Source organism: Lonchura striata, chromosome 17, assembly GCF_046129695.1.
Source record: "Lonchura striata isolate bLonStr1 chromosome 17, bLonStr1.mat, whole genome shotgun sequence".
In the NCBI taxonomy this organism is placed as follows: domain Eukaryota; kingdom Metazoa; phylum Chordata; class Aves; order Passeriformes; family Estrildidae; genus Lonchura; species Lonchura striata.
In genome coordinates, this window is record NC_134619.1 from 8,452,857 (window position 1) to 8,478,668 (window position 25,812).

General features: G+C 46.0%; 2 protein-coding genes across 8 annotated transcripts; both read right to left on the minus strand.

Annotated features, from left to right (window-relative positions):
- Window positions 1-683: 683 nt before the first annotated feature.
- On the minus strand, window positions 684-5,965 carry SLC35H1 (solute carrier family 35 member H1). Its single transcript, XM_021540885.3, has 9 exons — window positions 5,960-5,965; window positions 5,734-5,884; window positions 4,037-4,100; window positions 3,745-3,817; window positions 3,420-3,588; window positions 3,055-3,138; window positions 2,551-2,726; window positions 1,720-1,849; window positions 684-1,575 (listed from the first exon to the last, which is right to left on the minus strand). The coding sequence occupies exons 1-9, from the start codon at window positions 5,963-5,965 to the stop codon at window positions 1,454-1,456; spliced, it is 975 nt and encodes a 324-aa protein (XP_021396560.2). The 3' UTR covers window positions 684-1,453.
- A 351-nt stretch (window positions 5,966-6,316) lies between these two features.
- On the minus strand, window positions 6,317-25,689 carry ELMO2 (engulfment and cell motility 2). 7 transcript variants are annotated; one of them, XM_021540889.2, is made up of 22 exons: window positions 25,566-25,689; window positions 21,494-21,619; window positions 21,319-21,359; window positions 20,743-20,815; window positions 20,355-20,405; window positions 19,212-19,393; window positions 18,327-18,426; window positions 17,982-18,133; window positions 15,229-15,307; window positions 14,593-14,628; window positions 11,681-11,731; window positions 11,235-11,357; window positions 10,486-10,620; window positions 9,956-10,060; window positions 9,768-9,876; window positions 9,054-9,190; window positions 8,576-8,739; window positions 8,381-8,493; window positions 7,967-8,074; window positions 7,558-7,640; window positions 7,174-7,251; window positions 6,317-6,650 (listed from the first exon to the last, which is right to left on the minus strand). In XM_021540889.2, the coding sequence occupies exons 2-22, from the start codon at window positions 21,569-21,571 to the stop codon at window positions 6,450-6,452; spliced, it is 2,199 nt and encodes a 732-aa protein (XP_021396564.1). In that variant the 5' UTR covers window positions 21,572-21,619; window positions 25,566-25,689; the 3' UTR covers window positions 6,317-6,449. The 7 variants fall into 7 exon arrangements, with proteins under 7 accessions (XP_021396564.1, XP_021396563.1, XP_077643138.1 ...); XM_021540888.3 differs by having other exon boundaries at window positions 25,539-25,689; XM_077787012.1 differs by having other exon boundaries at window positions 21,494-21,618; window positions 25,515-25,689.
- Between the last annotated feature and the right edge of the window lie 123 nt (window positions 25,690-25,812).

Below are 25,812 nucleotides of genomic sequence, written 5' to 3' on the forward strand. Positions count from 1 at the left end.
GATCACTAATAACTAAAGTTTTCTTCAGAACCAGTTTTTTACAGGACATGCTCTTGATTAAAATCATCAAGAAATACTTCATATCTGAAAACTAAGAAGCAAGATCAACAAAGAGACCGTTTAGTCAAAATGGCTCAGGCTCTCAAACAGAATATGAGAAGTTCACTTTAATACCCAGCTCCTGCCAGGAGAAAGATTGTACTGTTATCCCTTTGGGAAACTCTGTCAAGTTATTTCTACTCTAAAAACTACAAAAGCTAGCACTGAACAAAACTTTGAAAGATGTGGAAATTCTGCGGAGCAAAAAACCAGCCACCTGCCCAACACCACTTGAGGCTTAGCAGCAATGAAAATGACATCTTAAATCCTGCTATTCCCCCTTCCTGGACTGCAGCAGTACCTGATCCAATCAAATGGGGCAAAGACGTAAGGGTCTTACCAAAAGCCACAATACTAAAAGTCTTCTTAGGATATGGTGCATTAAGGCAGAGCAGTAAGTTCTCTTGGCTGGAATAAATATGAGAGGCTGCAGAACATCTCCCTAATTCTAGAGATCAGTGACAGCTGGGCAAGTGTTTTGTGTGAGAGGCCTTATGAGCATGCAGTAGCAAGGTCAGTGGAGGACTAAAGAAAGAGTTGAGAAGACAAATGACCTCTGCTTGATGAAGCATAGGTACAGAATGTACAGACAAAAGCAAATGAGAAAAAGTTTATTTAAAAAACAAAAAAAAATCCACCCCTCAAAATCCCACATACTTTTTGATAAGCTTATTGCTCAAGTTAGATCTCCTGTGACACTGCTCATTCTCCCCTTGGCCTGTAGTACCAGAAATACTCTTGCACCCCTGTCTTCCCTCCAACCTACATCATCTGGAAATGTTCATCATTTTCAACTGGTCCCAAATACCAGCATTTAATTCTCTCCTTACTATACACACAGAACATGGAGTTCCCCAGGCACAAAAGATCCTCGCTGGAATAACTCTAGGGATTTATTCAGTCATATGATCCCAACAAGATGGGAGTTCCTAATTTGCAGAAACATTAAAAAAAAAAAAAGAGAAGGCGTATCTACCTTCTCCTTTTAACTCAAAGCTAAACAGCAGTAAAATCATCCCTGAACCACTTAGCCTGCAGTCCAGACATGTCCATGGTCTGCTTCTCAGTAGACAGCCTTCAGGATCCCCTAATGGACTTTTTACAGCTTTTCCCTGTCTCACCTTGCCATTCTGCACCCACTGAAGCAGGGCTTGTCTTCCAAGCTCCTGTGAAAGGGATATTGCCTTTTCTTGTGCAGCATCTACAGATCCACACTGTAGCAAAACAGCAGAATTCTCTCACTGGGCCCTGGCTCTGCTTTGGGTGGTCACAGAGACTTCTGGACCTTCCTCCTGGATAGCTGTCAGGCAGGTTTGGTAAGAACAGAGCAGGTGGCTTTGTGCTTCTTGTTCAGTCAGTGCTGTTGTGGGGTTTCAACAACCTCTTCCTCTTCCTCACCACGTTCGGGGTGGCGCAGCAGCAGCTGCAGGTCAGGGTCAGAGCTGGCCTCTTTGTGTGGCTCCAGTGCTTTGTCACCTGTGTGCAGACAGCCCCTTTAGTGACAAACTTGCCGGAGCTCCCACCAAACCTGGCGCTGTCAAGGAGCTGGAACCAGACACAGCTCCTAGTGAAGCAATAAGAAAGCCTACAAAGAAAGAGAAAGGGATTTAAAACAATCACCTTTGGAATTCATGGCTTTGAGAACAACGTGGAGGGAGATCCCTAACAGGCAGACAGCAAAGCCCAGCCAGTTCAAGAGACTGAGGCGGTCTCCCAGTAAATGTGTGGCCAGGAATAAAATGCAGATTTCCTGTGGAAACAAATAAACATGACAAGTGGCAGGGCAGAACCTGAGGAGATATGCATGAGCCATATTACAGCTGAAGCCTAGATCAAGATGTCAGGCTGCTAAATTTCTATCAGCACATTCTTTCATGCACACAGAGTTCTAAAAACAGTTTCTAGAAACAAACAACCTGTCAAACCGGGATGTGGGATTTTATGTCATCTGACTGCATAGCTCAGTTACGCAGGGATCTTGCAACTTCTGGATCAGAGAGATTTCATATATCACAGTCCAGCTCAAAAGTATGTATGCTGGACTGCATTGGGAAGGGGAGGATGTGCCAAACTAAGCTACAGAGATAGCTCAAACCAGTGGTTTGGTCATATGCAGGTCTGATGCAAGTGCTTGCCCTTCTTACCCCTCCTCTCTTCCACACCATCTGCTGCTCATGAGAGCAATGTGTTTTAGTCTAGCCCACATTCCAACAAAGTTTGATCATTAATGGTATTTTTTATAGAACAGCCACTAATCTCTGGCCCTTTGCTGTCAGGGAACAAGAGACTTCACTGCAGAGACTGCGAGGCAAAGCATCAAGCTCCTGTGCAAGGAGAACAAAAATAACAAGCAATAATTTCTAAGGATCTAAGCAAGCTCCCACCACATAAAGCCCAATAGGGATGACTCAGTACTTGCCTTCTAGTATTAGCACAGGAACCATGCCTTACCTTAAAAATGCCAGCAATGGAAAGGGTGAGGCTAGATGTTCTGGAAACCAAGAGGAACTCAGAAAAGCCTAGACCAAAGGCAAGAATTCCACCCAAGAACAGCTTCCCTACCAGAGAGAACAGCATTCCTGCTTCATGGAAACGGAAGAGCTTCTCTGATACGGACAAAGGAAGGCCTAGGAACAAGACAGTGAGTAGCAGAATACCATTCCCAGCTCCCAGGATTCCTCTTAATAAGATGGAGTGGTGGGCTGCTCACATTCCAGTATGAGGAGGATGTGGAGCCAGTTCTTCACAGCCTTTACTTCCACAAGTGTGGCAGGCTACTACTTCTATGCACTCTTTAACGTCCTGCCAGTGTAAGACAAATCCAGGTCTCGAACTACTTTGCAGAGTTCATAGTTGTTCACTTATCTAAGTGAATTATCTCGAACAACAAACTGCTAAGCAGTCTCCCAGCCACGATATAAAGCTAACCCTGTTTTCTCTGATTAACTCACGCACCCTCAAACACAGCAAAGAGTGGGAAGAGCCCCAGGAACATGAGCGGCTGCAGGTGAAACATGATATCAATGGGATTCTGGAGCCCTGAAAGAGGAGAATCAATAACAGAGCAGGCAGCAACAAGCCAGGGAATAACACAGGTCCCAGAACTTTTATTAGCACCATTCCTAGACATACACCTTATTTGTGATGCCCACACCTGTGCTGCTGCAGACACCAAGCCACCTTCATTACCCACCAACAGCTATCCCGTGCCCAAGGTTTCAAACACCTTCCATGTTTTGTTTCTGCAGCAAGGGCTATCACCTCTCCCTATTCCCCTCCCTGTTACCAACACCACCACCCCCTCCTAACACCCCACATACCCAGTTCAGCCTTCTGCATCAGTATCTGCGTGAGAGTCCAGCGAATGCCCCCCAGGAAAGAGGCACAGAGCACCAGCACAAACCCCTGTGTGTTGAACTGTGTGGACTTGTAGGTGAACATGAAGAGTCCCCCAGCGATGAGCAGAACCACCAGCAGCAACGTCACCCTCTGCAGGAGAGCAAACACAACAGAGACAGGCACCTCCTTCCTTTCAGATTCACCCACAGAACTGCATCATTCCTCTGCTTACTTGTTTCTTGTACATGCTCTGCCTATTTCCCTGGGTCTGACCTCCCTTCCTAAAGCATTGTGTGGGACTCTTACCATTTCCTCCAGCTTGAAGAGCAATGAAAAAAGCAGGATGAAGAGAATGGCAGAGGATTTGGTCATCGTGTAGCTGTAAGGACCAAAATGCAGTGTCAGACTCCTTCAATGTAGTTCTTCCCATCAAAGTGCTATTAAGAACCATCACCCATTTCTACACTGCTACCAGTAAGCTATCACAGACCCTGCATGCTGACCACTCTAACCAAACACCTGTTCAAGAAACAGACTCTGGCAAAGGACTCTCCAAACCCCACCAGAGGCTCCCAGGGAACGTGGTGCTTGTACTCACAGGGAGACAGTGACATACAGGAAGCTCCAGTTACTCAGCCCAATATCCAAGGAAGTTGACAGAGCTAAAGAATCAATGAAAAAGTCCTGAAGTTAACCATCCTCTGTGACATTAAACCCACCACAAAACCCTGCTATATGGCCACAAACATGGATAACAGAGCAGACCCAGGGAAAAAAAACAAGCTTTCCTCAAGGTAGTTCTTCAGAACCAACGTAACTCAGATATTCTGAGCTCTTCATGTTTCTGTCCTATTCTCTGTGTCTCAAGCTGGGCTCAGCATTGCACTCACTCAACATGCATTACAAAAAAGCCAGAAATAACTCTTTGCCCTCCCTGTGACTGAAAGCGATTGCAGATTTGCATAGTCTTTCTTGAATGTATCAGAACATGATAACTTGAAAATCTGAGGGCCACTGCAAGAAGCTTGAAGAAGCAACAATTATCAGCACACAGCCTTAACCCTGGTGCAGCTTTTGGTACAGTCTATTCTCCCTTCTATGTAAGTTTCCTACCGCAGGAAACAGTGTTACTGGTCCAAGGGCAGGCCATGCTGGAAGGTAAAATTGCTGCAGATGTGGAGAAAGCTTTTTTCAAGAAACCATGGGGCATGTTATGTAAGGTATTGTAAACCTTGCCAGAGATCATAGACCAGATGCTGTTCTGTGGGAGCCAATACAACATACAGCCAAAAAACTGCAGGAGTAGTTACAGTTCTGTGCTCTGACTAGGAGCTTCACTCCTTGGTCTCAGGTAGTTCTGTGTGCCATAAATGATGAATCCTCTACCAAGCTCCACCTTGAAAAAGATGAAACGCATGGCTTGGTACTAGCATTAAAGAGAAAATGTTATGTGCAGACACAACTTATTCAAGGGATTGCAGAAGGTTCTCTGTGCCAGTGACCCCCTCAGAAAGATTCATTCTGTGTGGCCTCTCCCTGTTCTTACCTGTCTTTGTACTGAGCAAAGAAGGTGGCATGTCTCAGGCTGAAGCTTTAAGTAGTATCTACACCTGCCCTACACCTGGTAGGGAAACACGGGGGCCTGAGTGACGGCTGCACCCCTCAGCTCACCCTGTCCCAGGGGATTGGCCCCGACCACACCAGGCAGACAAGTGGCTCTGGAAGCGGCCAGAGCCACGGGCACCCCTGAGCTGCCTCACAGAATATGCTGAGTTGGAAGGGACCTCACCACACCCTTCACCGAGTCCAGCTCCTGGCCCTTCACAGGACACCCAAAGAATCCCACCCTGTGCCTGAGAGCATTGTCCAAATACTTCTTGGACTCAGTCAGTCTTGGTGCCATGACCACCCCTCTGGGGAGCCTGTTCTAGTGCTCAACCACCCTCTGGGTGAAAACCTTTTCCTAATATCCAACCTAAACCTCCCGATTCAGCTTCATGTTTTCTTGGATCCTGTCACTGGTTATGAGAGTGACGAAATCAGTGCCTGCCCCTCTGCTTCCTCTCGTGAGGATGCTGAAGACCACAATAAGGTCTCCCCCAAGCCTCCACTTCTCCAGGCTGAACACACCAAGTGACCTCAGCCGCTCCTCATTCGGCTCCCATCACCATCCTCGTGGCTCTCCTCTGGATGCTCTCCAACACCTCAATGTCTTTCGCGTATCGTTGTGCCCCAAACTCGTGGCCCGCTCCCGCTCCGCCGCCCCGCTCCCGTCCCCTCCGGTGGCCGCCGTACCTGCGGGGGCGGCCCGGCGGAGGCAGTCGGCCCAGGACAGCGCTGCCCGCGGCCGCCCGGAGCGGCAGCGCGCCAGGGCACGGCCGAGCGCCGCCAGGGCGAAGATGAGCAGCAGGTGCAGCAGCGTGACCAGCAGCGGGAACGGGAAGCTCTGCGGGACCGACAGCCGCTGTCACCGCCGCCGCCCTCCGCCGCCGCCACCCCGCACCGCCCCGCCACCCCGCACCTTCATGAGCCACTTGTTGTAGAAGGTGATGCCGATGGAGAAGCCGTAGTAGAGCAGCACCAGCGGCGCCGCCAGCGCCGCCCGCCCCAGGGCCGCGCCGCCCGGCCCCGCCGCCATGCGCCGGGGAGCGAGGAGCGGCAGGGAGCGGCGATGGGGACGGGGATGCCGGGGACGGGGCCGCGGCAGGGCGGGGCGGGACGGGACACGGGGCCGCGATGCTGAGCGGGCCGTGCGGCGGGGGAAGCGGGGCCGCCGGTGACGCTGCCGGCGGGGCGGGGAACGAGCGACGGCGGCGGAGCGGGGCGGGCGCGCAGCGGTGACGCTCCGCGCAGGGCGGAAAGAGGCGGAGGCGGCGGCGGCGAGGAGCGCTACTGGTTATTATTGGAACCGATACAAAAGGCGGGCGGGCCCCCGGCCCGAGCCCGCGGCACGGCAGCAAGCGGCGGCCCCGGCCGCACGGCCCAGCGGGCTCGGTGGCAGCGCGGGGCTCTCAGCCGTAGTGGTACACGAAGTCGTAGCTGCTCGGCTCCTTGGGGATCGGCGGCGGCGCTTCGGGGATCTGGATGTTCTCCAAGTCCAGGAGCCTCAGCTTCATTTCCATGCTCAGCAGCGTGTCCAGGTCGCTCTTGGTCAGCTCACTGGACATGTCCTTCCCCAAGAGAGCATTGAGCCCATCAATCCAGATACAGTACTGTGGAAAAGAAGGGGTCATTCACGACTCCAGGCATAAATGATACCTTGTGTCGAAGCTTTCTGTCCATGCAAAAATGAGATAACTTCAAGACAGGAAACATTGCAGTGAGCTAATATATAGGGAAAAAATCCCACCCCAGCTCTAGAACAGTGCCCACTTCCATGTCCAACAGATGTTAAAAGCCTGGAGGAAAGTGTGAACCCATAGTTGTACAAGAAGGACAAGAGTTTCTACTGTGGCACGACAAATAAAAAAATTAAACTTATTCTGGGCATCATAGGAGGAAAAAATGTAGCAGTCCAGACTAGGGGTAATTAGTGTGGGATTATTTTTTCTTTTTAAATGAAAAGGGTAACTAAGGGGAAAAAAAGATGGCTCATACTAAGCATCAGCAACATATTCTAGGAATGAACCTGGTGAGAGACAGCCTGCTTGAATCTCTAATGAGAAGCAACTGATCCTTCTTAATCTCTGAAGTGAATTGCTATATATTCTACTGCTTAATCACTATGTTTCTTACCTCATATTTATTAGGTGCAATGAAGTTCAAGGTCTCATCGGGATCGTACAATATGGAGAAGGCCAATTCTAACACTTCCTAAAGGGAAAAGAATCTTTCACTCACCAACTGAACAGAACATTCTGCCTGGCACCCTGAGAGAGCTGCCTTGCTGCAGCTCAGCACAGTTTCTCTTACTGGTATTGTGAGCAATTCTGAAGACACTACAGCACGATCATGCTTACAGCTAACAGTCACAAAGGAACACAAGGAAAGGGCTCAGACAGGAGATGGGGTTGTACACAACACACCTGCAGTGGGGGAGATCATTCACTCCTGTTGTTTGCTTTCAATCTCAAACACTACAGCATTAGATATTAATTAAAGTGAAAAGGGAGCACTTGCCTTATTCTGTTTCAGTGCACTTTTCTCCTTCATGTGTGGACAATCCTTCCCTGTGACAATGGCTTTGATGTCTGCAACTGGAACTAACAGTGAAAAAGTAAAACTCCCAAACAAGCAATCCTAACCAGGGAAATACAGAACTTTGTTTTGTCTTTGAAACTGAACACTGTTTGGTTTTTTTAGCTCATTAGTGCAGTTTTCCAAAACACATTACCAGTAAGGCATCCCTGTAGCTGGCTTTTAAAAAAGATCAAGTAATTCCAAGATTTGAAGAATTTGGGCAAGGACCAAAAGTTGGTATCTCCTCAGTCAGGGCTTCAGCCTTGTGTCTTTTATCTTTATCTAGGATTATATTCAGCCTCTAGACTGCAGAGCACAGAAGAGTGCACAACCGGTAATCAGGACTTACTTTTTTCTTGTAAAGACTCAAAGGTCACTTCCCCCTGGGCATTATCTTCCAGGTCTCCATAGTGTAGCACCTTGTGATTCAGAGCCAGGCGACAATACCAGAATCTTTCTGGAACACACGCCAAGTAGAGTAAGCTGAGCAAGATCATTCACATAAGGTCTCACAGCCACTATGTTACAGCCTCTCCACCCAATCCATCTGCTCGCCCAGTTCCTCAGCACAGCTTCTTATTCATGATGGGATGGCTGTATTCTTAGAAATGCACATTTGTGCCATTCCAAACTACTGGCTGATTTGGACAGCCAAGGAATCAGCTTTTCTTTCTGGCAACACGCCTGCTGACAGATTAATTAATTAGATCTTATTTGCTACAGTTCTTCACATGAAAAAATACAGTAGACACTGTCACCTTACCTTGTCTTCTGCGATTTCCAATTTTCCTAAAGCTGCTTCCCTCACAAAGCCTGTTCAGGCGCTGCTGCTTTATCAGTTCCAAGATCTCAGGTTGGATTTTCTCTCTCAGCTCCCTGGCAATCAAATATGGAAGAGTAAGCAGAAAATGGAGATAATGGCATGGATAGAAGGCAACTGTTTTTGTTAGGCACATACACAATAGGTGGAGACTGGAAGTCATCTTGGCTCATTCTCTCAGACTGGCGTAGCCGCAGAATCTCCGAATAGCTCAGGCTGCGCAGTTTGCTCTTGAACTGGTCCAAGGAGTTTGGTTTAGAGGGCAGAGCCCTTGTGATCTGTTCCCTAACAACCTGCATAACCTAAAGAGGTGGGACAGGAAGAAAAACAAGTCACTTTCTTGTTGGCAGCAGGGTATCAGGGCACAGCTCAATGGCAGCAAAGAACTGACATGGGATAACCAGGGCCAGGAGTATCAGGATGCTAGTGACTTTCAAGATCTGAAAGAACCAAGAAGGACCTCAGGGCATTCCAAATAAAACTTGTCATCCTCCCTTACAGCTCATACCAATGCCCTGCCACATCTTCTGTGCCCTACTCAAGCAAACGTACAGGCTGAGTGGACATGTGCTGATCTGCAAAAGATTTTATAAAAATACCTCTTCTCCACCCTGACCTTATTAAAATCTTCTGCTGTTGCCCTCATTTCTTTCCAGGTCTTGTTCAACAGCTGGATACAGATGGCAAACAGTTCCTCAAATGCACGGTCATGGGTGAAAAACATGGGATGATAGTCATTCCGGCCTTCGTTGGCTTTAGAAAGAAACAAACCACAGCCATGTGAGCATATTGGACAAAATGTACTAGGATTATCTAAAGTCCACTACAGTGACAGACAACTGATGGTGTCCAACAGTACTTACTCAAAGAGATCAAGACAGTTCAATACTTTGTCACCCCATAGACAGTTTATTGACAACAGCAATTCTCCCCACACTTTGCCATGCAAACCTCTGTGACTCATGCCCTTTTCATCCTGGTCCCCCAAAATAACTGCTTGCAATGTTTCCCACTTTGCTCTGGTGGAATTTCTTACAGTAATTAATTTTCTCACAATGCTGTTTTGAAACTGTCAGAGCTAATAAACTTTTCCCAAGTTAATGACAGTTTCAAGACTATTTTTTTATACAGCACCCTCCTGAAGTTCTGGGAAGTTGAAGCTTTCTGTTTGTATCAGTTTTTCAGGAGAACTAGAGTGCACACTTCTAACTCCAAGCTTGCCCTTTCCTTACATGGCAGAAGTGAGATCAAGGTACAAATGCTTGTGAATATCAGTTTCTAGAAGCATCAGCCTAGCAGTCTGTAAAGCTGGGTAATAAATGGTACTTACGGAGTTCCCCAACTTGCAGGATCTCACAAAGCATCCTGGTGAGCTCAATGGCACTGCGCCCAAAGGGACACTCATGTTTATCTTCTCGACTGCTGTTCTCCAGAACAATCTACAAGAGCAGGATGCCACATACACTAAGAAGAGCTGCTGAGGTGTTGGCATCTGTAAAAATCAGCAGCTTCACATACCCTGATATAGGTGTCCTGATGAAATTTGGCCAAGTAAAGCATGTTGTCCAACGCCAGCATCCCAGGAGGAGTCTGTGTAAAATCCATGGCTGGATTGATGTGATTCTGTGAAAAGAGTGTGTAGAAAGATTCCAAACAAATTAACTCAAAGGAATTGTGTGAGAACCTTTTCTAAATGAATTTTAAACGACCTGTCCATCAAGCACTCCCTCACATCTATCCAAGAGATAAACATGAACACCTGCTGACAATGCTATCTGAACTTTCCAGAGGAGAGACTGGTTCCAAGTTCTTCATAGTACAGGTGCACAGGGTAAGGAAATACCTCCAGAGAATGCCTAATGAACCCTGGCATTTAACCCATCAGCAAGGTCATAATGATCTTCCCCAGGAGTGTGAGTGCAACTGAATCTTTAAACTCAGGTACCAAGTAAGGTAAAGGAAACAGCTATTTCTGCTCCTTATTTCCCCACAACTCCTATGGAGATTGCTTAGATTGCCTTGACAAGATTTACAGTCTAGATGCATACAGTGAATCCCAGCATCTTGTAGTCCTTGGTGTACATGGCTTTGCGTTTCTCTGTTCCGCTGCCAGGGATGGTGTTGCTGTCAGACTCTGCATCAAATGCAATTCTTCTCAACTCAAATATGATGTCTCTCTGTGCCTGAAGGACAGAAGGCAGGGAAATGGTGACGTGATCAATCACTACAGCAGTATTTTCACACACTGCATAGTCCTGCATCTCTCTTCAGAGCTCACACAATGAACACAGATGCCAAGGGTCATTAACACTATGCACAAAGAGGCAATCTATTTCAAAATGGCAAGTTTCAGTACAGTGGGTAATGCAAAATATTTGTTTGCATTTTTCTTAAACTGCAAGTTTAGTTACAGGCAATTTCTAGGCATTCAAGTAATACTGTGGCACTTCTTAAAAACTGTAATGCAGACACCTTAAAATGCCCAGTTTTCCTCTATACTGCAAGCAAATGGATAAAATTATGTGCCTGACATAGAGGTAAAGTAACCAGTTTGACAGCTGGCATCACACTGGTCAAGAAAGGAGTATGTAACTTTCAGTGCCCACTTACATCTCAAAGTCCCACAGAATGCAGTAGGATGGTCACGAGCATACTCTAATCTCAAGGCTGACAATGTGAAGGGCAAGTCTGAAAATTTATGTACCATCCACTGCAAATTCCATAGCACTAGGGAGCTCAGGAATAAGGCCCCTTGTACATCCTATTCTATCAGATCTTACTCAGCTCTAATAGTGACCTGATCATTGGGATCCATCTTGGTCATCATTCTCTCTTCCAGGAGATTAAATGTCAGGACTTGCAGGACGTAGAGCTGATGTGCCATTTCTGTTTTAATGGGGCGGTTTCCTCTGATCACATGCTGCAAAATAAAGGAGAGGGCAGAAATTAAGAGAATGCAAACAAAAAGCTGAGATGTTAGCCCTAGGCATATGCCAGATTGCATGTGCATCTCTCTATATGAACACTCAGTTGTTTAACCTCCATATTCCACCAGAAGCCTAATTACAATGCTCTGTAAGAGCAGAAAGCAGCATCCTGGTAACTCCCTTTTGAATAAGTTCTACCTTTGAAAGAGTCACTTTTCTGCAAGTGCCCTGAGGGCAGTAGAATTTACACTATGCACAAGTGAAACCTCCATTGAGAGGACATTAGGAAGCACTTTTTCATTCCAGATATACTTACATTTAGGATTATAGACCTCAGGTGCTTCTGGGCAAATGCATTAGCCATTTCCTGTTGTGGAATTTAAAGATGAAATAACATGAGTGAAATATAAACAAAAAACCCACACTGTGCAGAACGGAGAAAATGGAAGAAGCCTATGAATTGGAGATAGCACTAGCACACAACAAAGTGCTTTTCTACAGACTGTCAGTTTAGCATAGCATCTCACCACAACTCATAGATGGCTTCCCTACAGAACATCACTAGTGTAAAGAAAGCCACCAGCAGAGTCAAAGCACAGAATCAAATTTAGCTTCATGTTGGATGTCAAATGGTACTTCATTATTAGGAGATATGGCAGCAGGGAGCATATTGTGCATTGCCCAGGAAAAATCTGACATCTACAAGAGCATCCTCCAATTAGCATTTCACAGCTTCTTATACCAAGGCAAACACCCAAGCTAACACAAGCAATGGGATGCAGGTTTCAGGTCTCCTCCCTCTCAAAATCTCTCTCTCTGAAATTTATTTCCTTTGTCCAGTTTCTAAAGAGATGATCAGAAGTCAGCTTGAGGACAATTTGCAGAAGCATTTCAATTTAAAAAAATACAGGGTAATAATTTTCATGCTTAGAGGAAAGCTTCCAGTTTCCCTCTTGACTGCATGGCTTCCTTCTCTAGATGAGGAGGGCTTCTCAAACACCAAGTCGTGATGACAGTCACAGCAGATGCAAGATGCCTTCAGTTCCAGCAACAGTTTACACATACATCTGCAAAAACCTAACCTGTATTTTCTCTATAAATTGTGAAGATGCACTTTCTAACATACCAGTGACCTCATCACCCCTGCTAGGAGAATGGCACAAGTGCTAATGTCAAAGTGAATATCATTAATTTGCTGCTATAAGCAAAATCTTTTGGGTAAGAAAAAGGTGTTTGGCATTTTATCATCTGGAAGAAATCCAAAAGAACTGACAGTCTGAGACTCTTCACATGCCTGTGCAGTGCAGATTGAGAATTGGGAGCAGATGTGGAGTCTCAGACAATTGCACTCAATCAGCTGTACATTCTGAGCAATCTAAGACTTTCCAGCTGCTCATATCAACATCACTCTTGACAGAGCAAGAAATCTGCTAAAATGTGTGCATTAACCTTGTTCAGAGTTCCTGTTATCACTTTTGATCCAGACAGAAACCTCCTGAACGAAGACAGTGACTGACAGCCAAGCCGTAATGGCTGCAAGTTCAGCAGCACTCATCTTACAACCAAAGTGAGTCAGTGCTTGAGTGGAAGGTATCTAAGGAGCCTCTAGATGAAGTAGGAGGTGCTTTCAGAGAGAACACGCTGCCCTCTGAGTCATTATTTTCTACTACTATTTGTGAGCTGTAGTACTGAGAATAGGACAAGGCTCTGCTGTTAGGATTTGCTCATGCATGTGACACAAAGAATCCTTTCTCTGAAGGAATTAGATTTTATGTGGGATGGAGTTAACAGGTGACTGAAGCAGATAAAAAGTGGGAAGGACAAAGACAATCAAACAATTCTAAACAGCATAGAAAGAAGCATGAGCACACATACAGTCAAACCACTGCTAAGGGATCTATGCTCTGCTGAGAGTCCAGTAAAGTCCACTTTGCTGCTTGATGGTCATAGAAACACAGAATGATTTATGCTGAAAGAGATGTCTTGAGATCACCTAGTCCAACTCTACTGGTTCAAGCAACATCAGACTGATTTGGTTGCCCAGGACTCTGTCTAGTCAGGTTTTTAATATCTCCACTGATGGAGACTCATAATCTCTCCAGTGTTTGACCACTCTCACATTTATGTTGTGTGGGTGTGCACGTTTCATGTGAAATTTCCTGGGTTTTAAGCAGGGCCCACTACCTCTTGTGCTGTCAGTATGCACAACTGAGAAAAGCCAGGCTCCCTCATTTTTATTCCTTTCCATCAGATATTTAAACACTTAAAACCTCCCTGAGTCTTCTCTTCTTAAGACTGAGCAATCCCAAATCTCTCAGGCTCTATTCATATGGAAGATACTCTAAGTCCCTTAGACAACTCCATGGCTGTTTGTGGTCATTTGAACTGTATTCAAGGGAGGGGAAAAAGAAGTGAAAAATCCCTCGCAATTTTGTTTGCTATGAAGTCTACTATCTTTCCTGAATTACCAACAGAGGAGTATGATTTTTCTTATTTTCATGTATTAAGCATATGCATTAATTTTAGAAATTATGTAACATTTACTGAGATGGCCGTTTCCACTCTGAGGGTGCTGCATCCTTGAAAAAAGCGAAACATTCTCTGTGCCATGTAGAAAACCATAAAAACCTGCCAGTATCTCAATACAGAAGGTTCCAAATCAACCTATTAGCAAGAATGGTGACTTCCCTGGAGTTACCACAGGGCAAGGAACATTCTTACACTACAATTACCATAAGGGAGAAGTCACAAATTAGGCAGAATTTATGCTCTAGCCCCCAGTCAGCATCAAGTTTCGTGACTGCTCTTCACAGACAAACAGCTCTATCTTTAGAAGGATGCAGCTGCATATGAATCTGTCATTAAGACAAGTGAGATTTGGGCTATAAACTCATGCTGCAGTAAGTTTAAGGATATTCAGATTGCTGAAGGACTTGTTCCAGTTTTACAATTGGTTCACCTGGTCAGTCTTGCAGCATCAGTTTCCTTTTATGACCATCTGTATGACCTTGTGTGCACAGTAAGCCATTCAGGGTTTCTCTTGCTACTGATCCTTCTCCCCTCCACAGTCTGAGTGCATCCCCAGGAGTCCTCCCACCCTTCTCCCTAGGTTCATCCACTCTCTGAGGCTGTGGGCACATCCCTGGCATACAAGGAGGCACAGCTAAAGGAAAGCTAACATGCCTACAAGTCCCCTGCATGACCAGCCCCCAGGCTTGAGTTACTTACAGTGATGGGCAGGTCTAGTGGGTTAAGCAGCTTGTCCTGCTGGCAGAAAGCAAAAAAAGGCACAAAGAGAAGCAGACAGGATTTAGCTTGGAGTCCAGGAATAAGGCACAAACAGGGCACTAGAGAAGAAAGGCTTAACACAGCAAAGCTTCACAATACACACATATGCACGTCTTGCAGGTAGCTGAGATCTTGGGAGTTTCCTCAGAGCAAGGCAGTGTTTCATTTCTCATGTTTATCAGCTGGAATAGCCCTCTATGGCTTAAGAAAGGTCACTTTTTGGGGGAGAGGGAGGTGGGTGTTTCTTTATTAAGTACACACAGTCCCAAGGAGTCTAGCCAGCCTACCTTTCCCATACACAATTAACTTTAAAAAACTTCCCATGCTGTCTGCAGGATTACTTTCTGTCTCTGAAGGTCTTTCAGAATCCTTTCTGAGCATGTCCTAAATATAGATGTGTGCTCCAGGACACATTATTAATGGGATGGTACTTCTCCTCTGTTGCCATATTGAAACAGCCACTTAAGTTCTTGGCAAGGTCTGAGGTCTGCCTTGCCCAGACAATAAAATTTCTGAGGCATAAACAGCCAGGCAGCAACCATCACTCAGGTTTAAAACCAAAAGGCAAGAACAAACCTGTCTCTTGTCCTCAGGTGCCTTCAGGAAGAGGGCATTGATCAAGGCAATGGCATATGTCTGAATCTCTTGGTTTGAGCTGCAGAAACAAAAAAGGGAGGCTTCTAAGGCAACAGGCAGTACAGAACATTACAGCTTGTTCCTTTACCTGCACCATGAGAACGCTGACTACAGCTGTCTTGCATTTTCAACAGACAAGCAGAGCTCATGCAACCTATGCTTATGATGTCCAGCTCTTCAAAAGGCTTGCAAAAACCTGACAGATTTCTGACTGATAGGTCCATTATCCAGTAGACAGAGCAGACTGCAGCCCAGCACAGTTTGTTTCCAATGCTGAAACTAACTCTGTAAAGCCTGGTTATGGTACAGTCTGCTACGTGAATACAGCCTGAAACTGGTAGGGAGCAAGTTCTTTTTCTCCCCTATGCCAATGGAAGCCACAAAAAGCAAATGGAACTAAGGGCAAAGAATGCTTCTCTGCAGAACTTCTTCAGGTGCTTAGCCCCTTCCTAGGTCACACAGAGCATGTGGTTATACTTGTCATGCTAAAAACAGCACAAAATGAAGCTTCTAAATGCCAATTATATTCTTCTGTCCTCCTCCTGATACTCTGTCAAATGCAGGTTTGTTTCCTGCAATACTCTGACTCTTCCTGGGGGTTAGACCTTCTCTATCCCTCCCTTCCTCAGCAGGACCAGGACAAGGCAGGGGAGAAAACAGGATGGGAAAAACTTAATATAAAGGCAGCTTAATACAGCATAAGCAAAGGCTGTGCATGGAAGCAAATGAGAACACAAGATTTATTCTCTACTTCCCATTAGCAGGTGATGTCCACCCACTTTCTGGGAAGCAGGGCTTCAGCACAGACCTCATTTGCTTTGGAAGACAAATGTCATAGCAACCCTCATCCCTCCTTTCCCTTAGCTTTTACTCCTGAGCAATGTCATTTGGTCAGTTTGGGTCAGCTGCCCTGGCTATGTCCCCTCCCAAGACCTTGCCCAGCCCCAACGGAAGTGGATGAGGGGAGGAAACATTGCAGAGAGAGTTCTGATGCTGGAGCACTGCTCAGCAGCAGCCAAAACACTGGGTTCTTTATCAACACCTTTTCAGCTCTCAGAGCACAGCACAGCTCTGTGAGGGCTGCCCTGGGGAAGTGAACTCCATCTCAGCCTGACCCAGAGCACTCCTGTATCAAGCTCTTCTCATGAACAGAAGTCCAGTGTAACACCTAAATGAGTATGTGTGCATGAATATACTTTAAAAAAATATTTTAATGTTTAAAAAAATATTAATTTAACTATACATGTAGAAATAAAAGATATTTTTATAAAAGATCTAAAGCCAATACTTCTTTTAGCTTAAATACCTATTTTCCTCACTTTGACATATCTCTGGATAACAACCATATTCTTTCTTCTATTGCTCCCTTCCAAATCTTTTTCATTTTGGTCAGTCTGCTGTACTTCAAACATGCAAATCTCCATGCACCATCCTAGGTTCTCCTTGGGCCTCCGAGCTGCACAGGTCTCTGAAGTCTGTCATTCACTTTTGCTCTCCTTTTCAGGGTTTGTTGCTTTTTTCACCACACTGCTTGCTTTTTGACAAAGCAGAACAATTTTTAGGTTAGTTTCTCCTCTTCTAACTCATCTCCTTTGGACTTGTTTCTACGGTCATGTTCTTCCAGAACATATCCTCTGTTATGAACTGTTCCCTCCTGATGGCCTTGCCAAGAAAACCACCAGCAAATCCTGACTCACCCTCCACCTCCCTTTCCAAAATACTCCCTGCATGAACGCTTTCTTAAGTGACCATTTGTGTTCTGGAAGTGCTTAAGCACACAAGTTTATGTCTTGAACAAAGGTAATTTGCTTAAAAATCTGCACAAGTGTGTTCAATGCTAGGAGAAATCTGTGTTTGACTAAACCAGAAATCATAAAGCTGAAAGAACATATACTCTTTGCAGAACAAAGCTGCTGGAGTGTTCAGGAGAACTTGTTTAGCTTTTCTGTTAACCAAATTCAAATGTATAAACATTCCAAGCACACAGTGACATTGATGCACTACTTTGTTTGCACTATAATTTGGTTAAACTACTGTTCACTGATTAAAGAGCATCAATCACGTTTTTTTTTCCATACGTTCAGAATTAAGAAGCTTGAGAAAAAACCCAACCTGTTCAAAGCTCTAACAACTACATGCAGCTTTTTATAATGAAGAGTAGAACTGACTTAGACAAACAGCCCTAAGAGACAGATATTAATTTGCCAGTTTGTTTGGAAAGAGAGGAAGGAAATGAAGGGAATTTTTAATCCCTTCAAGCAACAAAAGCAATTGCTTTCTTCCTTGGTATGCAGGACAAAACCCAGAAGATGATGAGTTCTTAGATTCTAATGGAGACAATTTAAAGAGGGGTAAAAGTGACAGACAGCTGCATGCAGAACCTTTGGGAAGTTGATCTAGTAAATGCAGTTTTGGTCCTAACACTGAACATACTTGGGCAGTTAGTTAAAGCTAAATATCTTTGTCCAACACTCATGTACACCCAAGTTCTTCCAGAACACAGAACATATTTTTCTAGAATATCACTTTTTAAAAAATCTATTAGAAATCTTAAGGTTCAAGTACGTTGTCATATTGATAATGCTTAAAAAAATGTAATCTTTAAGTGTTCCAGAGGTAAGAGGATGTATTTTTAAATAAACACATAGTCATAAAATTGGCATAAATCCCACCATTGCTGGGTGGACACTCACACTTGCAGGTGGGAAATGAGCTGCCCCACAGTGATCTCCTCTGCAATCTTCTGGTACAGAGTCTGGCTGTTGAGCACCATGCTCTCCAGGATGGCCAGGGAGCGCTGCAGGATGGACACGTCCACCATGGGCTGACTCACGTACCCTGCAATCTGCAAACACATCAACCAGCAGCTCAGCTGCTGCCAGCCAGGAGACCCTGTGGTGAGCGAGCCAGGGCTCAGAAAGGGGGTGCACTGTGCTCTCAGACAGTACTCAGCTTCTCAGAGTCTTTTGCTCCTCCTGGAAGATGCATTAAATCATGGAAAGAAATAATATCCAGTCACCCCCTCCACCCAAACTCACCTGTTTGATGAAGGTTATGGAGACCATGTCCCAGGAGACAATACCGTGGTCCATGAGCTCCAAGAAGGCAGTCAGGGTGAAAGCCAACATCTCACTATAACTGAGAAATTGAAGAATTCAGTTACAAAAGATCTGCTGGCAAGAAAAAAAGCCTGCTCAAGCTGGATGAGAGAAAAATGTCACCATGTTCTCCTAATAAGACAGTTTGGCACCTGGGGGAGCAATGAAGTGCATGCATTCATGCAGATAATTTTACTGTTTTGTAGAAAGGTATTTTATTTTTTCTGGTTATGAGCACAAATTAAAATTAGCAGCAGTAAGTCCCTAGTCCTGCCACCAGAGACTCACAATCACCAGGATCAGTACTTGGCTACTCAAAGGAACAAACACATTTTCACATCAGAAAAAAAAAAAAAAACTAAGGGAAGTTAATCGTCCTCTAAATATTGGGACCTGACTTGAAATAAAATGAAGGCACAGCATGAATTGTGGAAAATTTAATACATAACCACAAGACAGAAAGATAAAAGTGACTGAAGGAAAGACTGCAAATGTATTAGTTGCTAATATATAAGAACTATAAATGTTATTACAGTAAGTTATCAAGACTTTAAAACTACTTTCAATGAAATATAAAAACTGCAACAGAAAATCCAACTGAATTATTCGTACCATAGTTCACTGTGCCTGTGTTTGAGAAAACCTCCAGAGCCAATCATGACTGTCTCCTCTTCTGCCTTGTGAGGTTTAGCAAATGACTAGAAAGACTTTGTCTCCACAGACCTGTATTTGCTATAAGATTAGCTGCTTTATGCCACTTCAGCAAGCAAAATTAGTCCTTTATTTGAGGCCTTCTCCCAGAGTCCTGGAATAAAAGAAACTTACTGGGACAGAAGCTTGGTCCCACTCTCCACAAGCCGTGTCAGCACTGTAATCCCTTCCATGTTGATGAACTCTGTGGCAAAGGTGACGTCTGCTGAAAGTTTTGCCAGCTCCTTCATGGCATCCAGCCGGGCCTCCATGCTGTGTGACTGGATCCTCTCCATCAGCTGGCGAGCTGCCCTGGACTGGCAGAAAGAGGGATGGTGCCAGTTACAGAGCAGGCACCTGCAGGCTGAGTCCTGCCAGCATCAGCATTCTGTCAGAAACCCATGGGTGGGCAGGGAGAGCAGAGCCAGGGTAGAGATAGCAGCAAAGTCACATTCAGTAGCTGCAGTCAGCAAGTCTAAGACAGACTAAAAAAAGGCTTCTCTCAGCAACAGTTACAGCCAAGCAGGAGGTGAGTAAAATGCTGCTTTGCATTTAGAGCAAATGCCTGTTTTTCTCCTCGCTGAGGTGAGTGGAGGTGGGTATAGAAATATGGAGCAACACCATTAAAGAAATACAATATGGATAAAAAGTCTCATGGATTCAAAGAGAAGCATGATCTCATTTTGTGTATTCACAAGACATTCTGTAAGATTTCTCAGACACAGATCACTGATATCCTCTTAATTCCCTTTTGCCCAAGTATCTTCTCCCAGTCCTACTCACTCTCAGCTCTATGCCAAGACATTGGACAAAAAAAGGTTTAAGAATTTAAATAAAAAAAAAGCTGCAAAACATGACTTTTGAGGGCACAATAGCAGTAATTCAGCAAGAACAACCTCCTCTTCATCAAATTTGTCTGCATTTAAATTTTTTGCATTCAGTCGCTGGAACTGTTGCTTTCTAACTGGCCATGCTAAGTGGACTCATATTGAGAATGCATTTGTCAGGTGTCTCACTGCATCCTCATCTAGGAGATGCATTAAAACTGTAGACTGGATTTATTGACAAAGTCCTATAAAAGGGCAGAGCATCCAAAGGAAATACACACAACACAGGCAGGATGGAAAACAAAGAGTGTGTGCCTCACTGCCTGGAAGGGCCCAGAACAAAGGTACCCCCCTTGAACCGGGGGAGAAGGAGCAAGAAAAGCCAAGAGATAAGAAACAGCCTGGCACCATGGAGAGCTACTGAGAATCAGGGAGGTGAGGAAGCATTTACCGGGGAGACCGCCAGCTGTAGGATAGTTCCATTCTTGATGTCACAGCGAGTCTGGAAAGAAAACCCAAACTTAAACTGAGGACAAGTGCGGGGAGAATAACCCAGCTGGATCTCCAGTGCACCTCTGTATGCACAGTAAAGGGGATCCTATGTCACACAACCCTACTGAGGGTACTGAATTTGAGTGCCTGAGTCCCAACACCTACAGGCATGCAAAGGGAGCAGAGCAAAGCTCCTCTGTTGAATGGCACCATTTGAGTCTGAATCTCTCTGAGAGCAGAGATGCTGCTCCTCAAGGATTAGTGCCCAGTATTGTTCGATGACTGCAGTCCAAGACATTTTGGACTCTCATCCAGGGTATCAGCAAACTGATGCCTCTCCCACTCACCTGCTCTGTGATGTACAGCTGAGGACCATCAGCATAACGCAGCGTGTAGTACTCTGGGTTTGGCAAAGACCACCTGGCAGAGGAAGAAGAAGGATACATTAAGCATCTTTGTCCTCTTTCTTCTGGCTGCTCATTAGGAAATGGAGCCTGATCCCAGGAAGTTGCAAAAGAACTTTCAAGCAAAGCTTTAGCAGGGGAAATTAGATCTCCCAAAGAGGAGAGAAAACTCCTTTTGAGGACAGTGTGGGACTTTAGCCTACTCTAAATAAACTCTGTGGAACACCTGAACAGGCCTGCACTTCAAGAACAGCAGGATGGGCCAATCCTCAGAGAAACTGACCCTAAGGCATACAAATGCACACACTGAGAATTGGAATAAAAATGTAAGGCCCCCATTTTCTAGGAGCTCATTTTCTTCATAATTTAAACCCCAGCCCATTCCATGGCCAAAACCAGCAGCAGGCAGCATGAATTGTGCTAGCAGCACATTAACAAGCAGCAGACTTCCACAGTAACCCAGCAAGATTTGTCAGCAGGACAGACTTCCTCCACAAGGATTCCCAGAGAACTACTCACCCATCACAGACCTCCTTGATGATGGATGCAAGAGGCCTTTTCTAGAACAGAAAGAGAGTCCTCAGTAGCCGTGTTCCTCTCAACCAGAAAGGAATACTGCCCATTTCTATGCTTCCCACATTCCAGTATCAATGCTGGGGTGCCTTTCCTCCCCCATCTGGTTACCAGGGCTCACCTGATCTATTTCCAGCAGCTGGGCATTGGCACCTGGCCACTCAACAGCCACTTTCACAATGTCTGAAGGTGGTGGCATTGCTCCAGACTCCTCCAGGTGCCCTTACAACAGCATACACCTCCACACCTGTAAAGAAAAAGGATAGTGAGCATCCTCTCTGAAAACTATTTCACTTGCTACACTGGATCTAACACCAAGCTTTGAAACACCTAAGCTCAGCCTTATGGTTCTGGGCCTGACAGGGGCGAAACACCCAGTATTTGCAGAGATCAAGGCCTCACACAAACAGCATGTTGTGAAATTGCATGCCCAGCTTCATCACCTGAGAAATACTTCTGAGAGCTTGTTGGGGCACTCACGAGAAGGAGGGTCACTGACCAGCAAAGCCCCATCTGCCACCCACTGCCTGTACTGGCAGCTCAGGCTGCAGGACTACCACAGCAGCAGCTCCCTAGGCTCAGCTGCTGTCTGTAGGTGAGAGCAGGAACAGACTGTCCAGGTAGCCTCCCTCCCACAGGCTGGTGTTTACTCATCCCCTTCCAAATTTCTTGGATAACCTCATCCACTGAGGGTACCCAAACAGGCTCTTAGACAAAGTTAGCTTTATCCTATTCCCTTCCTGTAACATCACAAATCCAAAACACGAGCATCCATCACAGAAAATAAGGTAACAGCATTTGCTGTGGAAGTCTACCTTTCACTCCTTTATCTGCCTTTCAGAGCATAAACTTGTGCTCAGGGTTTTGTCCCAGTCAGCTGTCAGACACGGTGCTTTGTGCCCAAAAATTTGACTACATGACCTCCTGCACTCCTATGACAGCCAGACTTGGTCCACTCTACCACCCACCACCTGGGAAGTATCTGGCAAGCCAGATTCAGAATTTCATTATATTCTGGAAAGCCTACCCCAATCCACAGAGATGGCTACAAGTCAGTACCTTCTCTTTCTGTTTGAGCACCAGTTCCAAAACTCGCTTGTAATTTCTTATAACTCATTAAAATGACTGTAAGACTAAACACATCTCATGTAGAAAAGTGCCAATCAAGTTAGGTTCAAAATAACATCTCCAACCTTTCATATAAGCAGCAGACATTAGCTGATCTTGGAAAAGCAGCAGACTCAGGGCACCAAAGCAGGGCAATTACCAGTATCCAGAGAGCCCAATCTGTATGACACCCCCAGACCTGCAGTGTTTCCATGTATTAAATCTAGAAACAGACAGGCAGTTCCCAAATGGTGTGTGATTTCCACTCACTGCTCTCCAGCAATTAAAGGCTATGATGGCCTAAACTGAAAGCCTGAGAAACATCAGTGCTGTGCAGAATCACACACTCAACATCCCCAGTACCCAGCCTGTAATAACTGAACAGGTAATTACCTCTCCCATGAGCAAGCCAAGTCAAAACCAGAAAACATCTAAATCTACTCAATGTTCAAGACACAACAAATACACAGTGAAGAGACAAGGCTCAAAGATTAGTCCCCAAGTATTAAGAACTGAATTTGCAACTTTTTAAACTAATTTACCCATGAGTAATTTTGGATGAGTAGTTAGCATCTAATTACCACTTTTCCCTTCAGCCTCTTGCAGTACAGTCATAGTCTTTTATTTGTATTGCAAGTGGCAAGTTGCTATTGAAAAGTACAAGGAAATACACCACTTTATATGCCAAAACAAAGATGTCCAGATGACTAGAGGTAGAAGCCTTTACAAATCTCTAACTTGTATTTTCCCACCCAAAGAACACGCCTCATTCAGAGAGGGGAAGTGCCCATTAAAACAGAAATGCTGATATGAGGGGGAATCCTGCAGAAATCATAGAGCATTTGGGTTGGAAAATACTCTTTAGGTCATGAAGTTCAACCATAAAACATAACACTGCAAAATCCACCATTAAATCATGTCCTTAATAACCATATAAATGCCCTGTTTTATCCCCAAAAAGGTACTGCAGAGGCACACAGCACCTACAGGTCATCCACTCTACCTGCAGCTCCTCTAATATCCTCACCACCTAAAACAGGGACCAACCAAGTTGTATTGCACTACCTTGGTATCTCCAAAAAAAAAAAAAGCTCTCAGCCGCATACAAATTCGAAGTAGCTCACCATGATATTTAACAGTTATTTCTGCCCCAAATTTCTTCCATAAATGAGCACCCACTCATGACTGGCAACCATGCTCCCTATTCCAATCAGTATTCAAGGCACAGCAAATACACAGTGAAAGAAACAGAGCTTCAAGACTCTGAAAAATATCTTCAAGGTATTTTTTTTGTTGTTTTTGCACAGCAGCACCACAGAACAGACACCACAGGTATCTCTAGCGAGGCAGAGATCTGAACACCAAAGTGACTTGGCTAAAGAGAACCCAGAGAAGCAGGAATTAAAAATTTAAAAAGGTAGGAAACTTTTTAGAACAGTCTTGGTCAAACAATGCTTTGAAGGACCAACAGATCGATAGTTCAGCAGAAGCAGCTTTCCAGAAGAGGATGACTGGACTATGAATACAAAGGGTACTTCAGGTCAGCCTCTTAACATGAGGTTGTCTGCCAAAGGATGCTTTGAAAAGATTTCACTGTGCATCTGCAGACAAGAGGGTTGTCAAGACGTTTAATTGTACAATAGATATTTTGCAGTGCAACAGTGATATAGCTGATAAAAGTGTTGAGAAGCTCTTGTGAAGAAACACAGACCATGATGTTGCATAATTGTGTTTATCAGTCACTTATATGCATGCTTTTACAGCACATTCTTCTCAAATCACATGTAAACAATTTCTCAGTTTGTACAGAGAAACAGAAGCCAAGCTAAAATCCATCAAAAATTAATTCAGTCTGCTTCTGCAGAGTGAGATCTGTCACATAAAGCAGTGGTGCAGGGGTAGCTGCAGGGCAAGGAAAAATCAGCAGAGCCACTAAAACCACACTATTCAAAAGACTTCTGAGAAGCTGCAAGCTAAAACAACTACAGTATTTTAAGCAGAATTTCCCTATTCACAAACTCAATCTTCTTTTCATTACAAATAGAGAACAAAGTGTGCTGCACACAGAATGAAAATGAGGAGGATGAAAGAACATTCCCTCAAAAAGAAAAGCTGCCTGGTAGAATCCCCCAGTCAACAAGCAAATAGCTGCAGCTTCTGAAACCTGTAGATGCAACAAAATACCCTCAGCAGTGCTCAGCAAGTCCCCAGATGGTACCAACTGGCCAAGCTAAAGTTGGAAGTGAAGTTGGCAAAGGGACTAATGGGACAGGTGGGCAGAGAAGCCGTTCCTTGGCCAAGCAGCATGAAAGGACAGGAGACAGTAGAGTCCAACCCGAAGGCTATGCAGCTTTGTTACCTCACACACCAAGCAATGAGAAACATCCCTCTCCAGATAACCAGAGAAGCAAATGGCTCAGATTCCCTGCCTCTGGCATCCTGCATTCCTCCAAAGGCCTTCCGTGGCTGCGCTTTGGCTGTAAAGCACTACGCCTATGGGCACATTTCAACACAGTACGGCAGAGACCATCTCTTGGCCAAGACAGAAACTGATAGCAACGAGCAAAAAGAGAACCGCTTTATTACTCTGAATCAAGTGACTTCAAAGCCGCCAGCCAGGCGACAACCCCTGAAGCTTGGCTTAACACTTAAAGGCATTGAACGATATTTTCTGCTAAGCACTGTCCGCGCTGTGCCTCGGCTCCCGAGGGAGCACCGGCCCGGGGCAGCGGGCGGCCCCGGGAGCCGGGCCGGCCGGCAGGGAGGGCGGTGGGCGCGGCGCCGCCCCGGGAGGCAGCAGCCCCGCGGCGCTCCGGCTCCGCCGACGGCTGCGCTCCGCATCCCTCTCCTCATCCCTACCCGGCCCCGGCCCCGCCGCCCCGCGCCGCCCCGGCCCCGCCGCGGCGCCGGCGCCGCCCCTGGGCGCGTCACTCGCCCGCCGCGCTGCCATGGAGACCGCGGGGAGCATGGAGACCCGGCCCCGCCGCCCCAGCGCGCCCCCTCGGCAGCCGAGCCAACGCCGCTAACCGAGCGTCCCTCGTCCCTGCGCCCCTCCTCGCCTCCGGGGCCGCCGCGGCGGGGCTCACGTCAGTTCCCCGTGCCCACGGTGCCCCGCCTCCGGCAGCGGCTGCGAGCGCCAGGGGCCCGCTGCGCAGGAGCTCATGCAGGGCGGCCGCTCGGGCTGGCGCGGGGCTCTGCGGCGGCTCCCTCCGCGCCGGCGGCGAGCGCGGGCCCGCGGCGCTCTGCGGGGCCGCGGAGCTCTGCGCAGCCCCCGCCCCCGGGCGCGCCCCGCCCCGGGAAGCGCGGCCGCGGCGCGCCGGAACGGGCGGGGCC